General features: G+C 46.2%; 1 protein-coding gene and 1 long non-coding RNA gene across 4 annotated transcripts in view; one reads left to right on the forward strand and one right to left on the reverse strand.

Moving 5' to 3' along the window:
- Positions 1-3114, reverse strand: part of Slc3a2 (solute carrier family 3 (amino acid transporter heavy chain), member 2) — a 29867-nt gene extending 26753 nt beyond the window's left edge. Inside the window, exon 1 of the mRNA XM_013029274.1 lies at positions 2860-3114. Coding sequence (XP_012884728.1) covers positions 2860-2971 — 112 coding nt within the window. The 5' untranslated portion in view covers positions 2972-3114. The remainder of the gene's footprint in view (positions 1-2859) is intronic.
- A 223-nt stretch (positions 3115-3337) lies between these two features.
- Positions 3338-6440, forward strand: LOC105995247. 3 transcript variants are annotated; one of them, XR_001175562.1, is made up of 10 exons: positions 3338-3375; positions 3899-3943; positions 4177-4254; positions 4444-4494; positions 4802-4830; positions 5019-5075; positions 5244-5275; positions 5480-5512; positions 5968-6272; positions 6356-6433. It is a non-coding gene; the product is annotated as an uncharacterized LOC105995247 (long non-coding RNA). The 3 variants fall into 3 exon arrangements; XR_001175561.1 differs by having other exon boundaries at positions 3339-3375; positions 5968-6012; positions 6246-6440; XR_001175563.1 differs by lacking the exon at positions 3338-3375 and adding an exon at positions 3449-3565 and having other exon boundaries at positions 5968-6012; positions 6246-6440.
- The last annotated feature ends 350 nt before the right edge of the window (positions 6441-6790 follow it).

Below are 6790 nucleotides of genomic sequence, written 5' to 3' on the forward strand. Positions count from 1 at the left end.
TGGAGTGCCAACCTTGCCTGGTCCCAGCAGGTCTACCCCTTACCTGAATACCACGTGAGTGCTACTGTTCTTACCCCCTCTCTCTGCTCTTTTCTGGCTCTTTTCTCTCTTTCCTCTCTTCCCAGCTCTCTCTCATTCCCAGGCCTTTCCCAGCCATGTGGAGTGCCAACCTTGCCTGGTCCCAGCAGGTCTACTGAATAAACCTACCCCTTACCTGAAAAAAAAAAAAGACACCAGTGCCCCAGTGACTACAACTTTTCAATCACATGCTTACTTAGGCTATTTGGATACATATTTGCACATTTTAGTTCTCTTACCAGACCAAAATTCCCTTGAGAACAGAGTGACTCATCTCTCCCCTCCCCCAGGTTGTATCATGCACAGAATAAACACTTCATAGATATTGAATAAATGGATTTATTCTACTCCATAACTTAATTCAAACTGAAAATTTCTTGGTATTTGTGTACAGCGTTACTTATTAAGCTATCCTGGGGCATGTTTGGGAACATTACTTGCTCCAAAGGAGTGAAAACTAGCTAAGGAATACCAAAAAGGTTTCTGGCTAATTGCATACATAGATATATGGCATATTAGCATTAAAATTTCATGGGTGATGGTGAACATGGTTTAAGTACTTTGTGTGTTTGTATGAAAATAGAAAAATTAAATCTGAAAAAAAAAAGAAAAATTAAATCTGTTGAAATTGTTTTAAGGAGAAAGGGAGAGTGACAGAGGGAGTAAGGTTGATCGGGTACATTGTGTGTGTGTGTATATATATATAAATGTTACAATGAAAACATGGGGTTGAGGATTTAGTTCAGGGGAAGAACATTTGCCTAACAAGACCCTGTATTCAGTCCTCAGATCTGCACACACACACACCTGTGTACAAAAGACACACACACTGACACACACAGACACAGACACACACACACACCCTTGTACAAGCCACTTTGGAAACTAAGAACTAAGGATCAGGGCTCCAAGCCAGCCCAGGCAGGAAAATCTATGAGCTTCTTATCTCCAATTACCACCAAAAAGCCAGAAGTGGAGCTGTGGATCAATTGGTAGAGTGCCAACTTTGAGTTAAAAAGCTAAGGGACAAGCCAAGCGCCAGTGGCTCACGCCTGTAATCCTAGCTACTCAGGAGGCTGAGATTTGAGGATCGAAGTTCAAAGACAGCCCGGGCAGAAATATCTGTGAGACTCTTATCTCCAATAAACCACTAGAAAACCGGAAGTGGCACTGTGGCTCAAGCGGTAGAGCTGAGGGACAGAGCCCAAACCCAGAGTTCAAGTCCTATGACCGACCAAAAAAAAACAAACTAAGGGACAATGCCCAAACCCTGAACTGAAGCCCGAATACACATATACACATACACACATACACATACACACACACACACACACACACACACACACACACTATAAGGAAATGTCCTTTTTAGTTTGGTGCACGAGACAGAGTACCAATGAAAAAAATTGAGAAATACTATGCAAGGACTAAGACTGTTTCATTTGTTTCCCGTATACTTGCTTACTCCCCAGCAACCTGGAGAAGAGAAGCAGTATAGTGGCTGTCAGTACAAACTCCCAAATTTGTATACGCTCCCAATTTGCCTGGTTGGGCTCCAAACCTGGAATCAGCTATATATAGGTAACAGCAAATTACTCAACGTCCCCAGGTTCCTCTCTGAACACATAATCACCTTAAAACCTTCCTCCTAAGGTAAGCAGTACCATTAGACCCTGCAGGTGCAGATGTTTTTGTTGTTGTTTTATTTTGTCCATCATGGGGCTTGAACTCTGGGCCTGGGTGTTGTCCCTCAGCTCTTCAGCTCAAGGCTAGTGCTCTACCACTTGAGCCACAGCACTACTTCTGGTTTTCTGGTGGTTAATTGGAGATAAGAGTCTCCCAGACTTTCCTGCTCTGGCTGGCTTTGAACAGAGATCCTCAGATCGCAGCCTCCTGAATATCTAGGATCACAAGTGCGAGCAATAGGTGCCTGGCTGATTAAAGAGTTTTTCAGTAGCTGTAACCTCAGCCAATCACCTAAAGAACAGTAAAAAGCTCTAAAGGAATTTTTTTTTTTTGGGGGGGGGTTGTTTTGTTTTTGCTGGTCCTGGGGCTTGAACTCAGGGCCTGGGCTCTGTCCCTGAGCCTTTCAGTGCTCAAGGCTCGTGCTCTACTACTTGAGCCACAGCACCACTTCGGCTTTTGCTGTTTATGTGGTACTGAGGAATGGAACCTAGGGCTTCATGCAGGGTAGGCAGGCACTCTACCACTGAACCACTCAGGGAGTTCTTTATTTTTTTGCCAGTTCTGGGGCTTGAACTCAGAGCCTGGGTACTGTCCCTGAGGTTCTTTTGCTCAAGCCTAGCACTCTATCAGTTGAGCCACAGCACCCACTTTCAGCTTTTTTTTTTTCTTCTGTTTATGTGGTACTGAGGAATCGAACCCAGGGCTTCATGTATGCCAGGCTTGCATTCTACCACTAAGCCACATTCCCAGTCCCTAGGGAGTTCTTTATTCCTAAACTCTCATCTATAGAGTTGTCACTGTCCCTACTTCTTGGGCAAGATTTGAGGATTAAAGCAAATGAACTGTGGTTTAAAATGGTGCTCCTGGTTAGGGGGCCTATCTCAGTAGAAGAGCACAGTAACATACAGGCTTTATAAATGTCAAGTGACTTGGGCCTTACTACAGGCCTAGAAAAATGGCACCCGACAGCAAGACGCGGGTGGCCAGACGGGAAAACACCGGACGGCTTTGCGGATTACGGGGAGTATTTTACGTTCCCCGTGGGACTCCATGCAGAGGGGACCTCCCCCCGAGCTCGGCCCGGGGCCCCCGTACCTGAGTCGCCCCCTGCGTTGAGAGCCTGGGCATCAGGCCCCGAATGTGCGCCAGGCGGCAGGTGTGGAACCGAGACGACGCCGGCCGAGGCCTCAGGCGGCTGGGGATCCATAGCGCACAGGCTGAGTGTGTATCAGTTAAGGGCAAGGGGAGACCGGGACGGGATTAAGGGTTGGCAAACGTGGCGGTGGGCTCTGGGCGAGCGCGAACCCGGAGGCGCAGGGCGGCCGTGTTAACTGCACCGGGTGGACGACGTCCTGCCGCATCGCCGTGGGCAGCGCGCCTGCGCACTCCCTAAGACGCAAGCACGCCACTTTGGCGCCGCAAGTGAAGGGGCGGAACTCCCCTCACCGGTCCTGGCTGGAATTGCTGACCCACAATTCCCGCGGCAGCCTCAGTCAATTCCAGATGCGCGTGCGCCCGCCACAGTCCCGCCCTCAAGTCCCGTGAGCCTCTGCGGAACACTATTTAAGGTTCTCCCTTCGCGGCCCTCGGTCTCGTTTTTCGCTGATCTCGGTGAGTGTGGCTGGTAGCTTGCTCTCGGTAACTGGGTTTTCCTCGTTGGCCTTTGTTTTCTGCGTGAGATCTTTTCCTGTGTCTGTGCGCTGGTTCTGGAGCTTGTCCTCAGAACCTGGGCCCAGCACCCTCGGTTTTCCGCTCAGGGCTGGCACAGCCCCGCTACGGGCTTTTGGATGGTCAGTTGGAGGTTAGTGTCTGAAGACTTAGGAAACGACCCTCAGACCTCGCCTTCCTGAACAGCTAGGGTTACAGGCGCGAGTCGCCCGCGCCGGTCTTTAGTACCTGTACCTGCTAGGAGGCCGGGGCATTAAACCGGCAGCCTCAGCGGGGGTGCGAGAAGAGGACGCCACGGCGGCGGCGGGCCGCACATGGGGCCTCTCTGTGATGAGAACACTTCACAGACCTGTACTGAGCTCCGTGAGGAAACTGAACTCTGAGGAGACGGCCCCTACCCAACACGTGCCCCTCACTGCCTTGTTGAGACTTGGAAATGGTGCTAAGATAAAAGTGTCTTTTGCAGGGTTGAGGCATCTGAACGCACAAGGAACCGGGCAGTGTTCTCATAGTAAGTACGTGTCGATATGCTGAACGTTTTTTTCGTTGAATGCAGAATTTCTGTAGAGTTTCCTAGGGCATGTGCTACGTTGATGATTTTTTTTAGTTGAACTCTCTCTTTCTGATGGCTCGGTGGAGAAAGGACGAAGATATCCTGAGTAGCACTATTGACCAAAAACGTCATCTGTGAAGGCTGATTTAATTGACCCAACAGGGTAACGGAATGCGGCTTGTATTTTTCAGGTGTGGTCCTGCTTAAAGGAGCTGGCTAGGATGAGACAAGGGCCACCATACAGTCCCATCAGTGCAGTAATGCTTCAGGTGAGTAGTAGATAGGGTGGGGAGGGGGGCGTTTTCTAGATGGCCATTCTGTGATGAATGTAAAATGACAAGCATATGGCTGAGTTTTAAGTGATGTCATCTTACTACTGAGAAAAAGGGCTCGGTGGTACAGAGGTGTTACTTAAAAGGCTACCAATTACCAACCTTGGCTCCCTTATCTGTCTGCAGCATCTGGTTACCTATCCTGAAGTGTTCCTGTGTCTTCCAGGATGAATACAGGTAATTCTCAAGAAATGGCCCTGGGTTATCTTTACAGACATCATGAGGGGAGAGAACAGTAGAAGCAGTTTCCTTTTTGCTTCTTACTCCCTTGAGTGAAGACTGGGGGAAATTGAAACCCTAACTATGGTTCAGTTCTTAGAAAATCTGCTTGGTCCACATAACTGTCAGATGATTTGAATTAACAGGCTGATCCTCAGTGAGGCACAACAATTAAATAGCATGTTAGAGTTCTGATGGCAGTGGTTACTGATGAAGAAATTTATTCCGTCTCAAACATGGAAGCAACCTGTTTCTCTTTTTCCAGGTCTTTGTGATAATTTTCTCCATCTTAAGGTATGTTGTGCTGTGAAAATTTATATGGACCCTTTATGCAGGGAGTAACTGGATGATAGCAAATCCCTGTCAGCTGTTAAAACTGAAACACAGCAAAGACCCTGCATACTTTCCCAATCTATTTCCAGTGGTAGCTAAGAAAGGTTTTGTTTGAGGTAGGGCTTGCTGATATTTTTTCTTTTATTTAGGAGCTTCATCTTGTTCCTGTATAAGATAGAACAATCCAGATGCCTCTGGTAATAGAGGTAAGTTTGGTTCTTTTTCCCCATCAAGTAAATTACCCAGTTTCTATGATGAATCAAACTAGCTCACTATGACTGCTAATGAAAACACATGAACACCTGAGAAACAAAAGATGAGATAGGGGAGCCATGTACAAAAGGACTTTTACACATGAGTTTGTCTTTTTCCAGGTTGTTTGCCAGAGATGACTGCTGATTTCAAGGTGAGTGACTGTCAGTATGTGTACATTTGCCTCATTAGGCAGAATAGGGCCTTTTCAGGCCTGTGCATGATGACTTCCTTAATGGAATCTCGTTCGGCTGATGCCTTGCTGTTGAGACTTGGAAATCTGATATTCTGGGGAGGATTGTAAGTATACAATCGAATATGTTCTGTATTTATTGATTTAAGTCTTTTTTTGTTTTAGAACCGGATTTACGCGGAGGCTGGGAATGATGAGGTATGTCTTTAGAGTATTTATAGTTACCATGCCTGTGATTGTGAAGAGCCACATGCTGAGCAAATGCTGATAGGTTCCTGCTCACAGTGATGAGTTGAATACCGCCCCAGTCTGATCACTGTGACTGAAAGGTATATTCTGAGTTGTGAGCTTACCTTTGCGATTGGAGTAAAAAAACAGGCTCGATTGTTGAAGCTGGGTGTTTATAGTTCACACCTACAATCCTAGCTACTCAGGCTGAGGATCTTGGTTTAAAGGCAGCCCACGCAAGGAACCATAAGTGGTAGCTCTGGCTCAAGTACTAGAGTGCTTGCCTTGAGCTGAAAACCTGAGGGACAGCACCTAGACCCAGAGTTCAAGCCCCATGACCTAGAAAAATCTGTTGAAGCATCCTAAGCAAATTGCCCTTTCCCCCCTCAACCACAAAAATAAGCTTCCAATATCTGCCTTTACAGGGGAGTTAAACATGTTTCCTGCTCAACTGAAGGTTGCTATCATTGGTAAGTAAATTTACTTCTATGAGGTATGACAATTAAGATTTCCCAATGAAGAAATACGCACATGTCTTACTTCCTGTCCTCGCCTCAGAGCCTGTAAAGGTGAACCCACTGGGGCTGGCTGGGGGAAGAGAGGAAAATTGTTCCAGAAGGAACTGTCTGAGGGATATCAAGACCTCCTACAAGAGGAAGTAATAAAAACGAAATGGTACTAAGACATGTTTTTTTTTCCCCAGATCTGAAGGATGAGACCATGCGAATAGGTAAATTTTTACTGTTTGGGTTTATTTGGGTTTCTCAATGTTTAGAACAGAGTGCTTTTCTGACACTTATCTTTTCTCTGTAGGAGCCTCAAGCTTTGGAGAATACTAAAGGAAAATTTCAGACTGTTTTCTAATCCAGTTTCAACTTGCTTCATTCTCATTTCCTTAATAAAGTTGCATTTCTATTGTGATTTGCTTTTTTGTGGTTCTGTTTCACACAGTCCAGAGTCTGTTAGGAACTTGACCTTTAGAGCTAGTTTAGACACACAAATAAGGCTACTAGCTACTACTCAGGAGACTGAGACCTGAAGACTGGTTTAAAGCCAGCCTGGGTAGCAAAGTCAGACTGGTCTTCAATAAATAAACCAGAAAATGAAGTGGCACCTGCTCAAGTGGTAGAGTACTTCCCTTGAGCTGAAATGCTCAGTGCCCAGGCTGAGAGTTCAAGATCTATGACAGGACGGTAGATTAACAACGATTGAAGGAAATAGGTTTTCTACATCGAAATGGAAACAAAT

This window comes from Dipodomys ordii, unplaced genomic scaffold (assembly GCF_000151885.1).
Source record: "Dipodomys ordii isolate 6190 unplaced genomic scaffold, Dord_2.0 Scaffold117, whole genome shotgun sequence".
NCBI lineage: Eukaryota > Metazoa > Chordata > Mammalia > Rodentia > Heteromyidae > Dipodomys > Dipodomys ordii.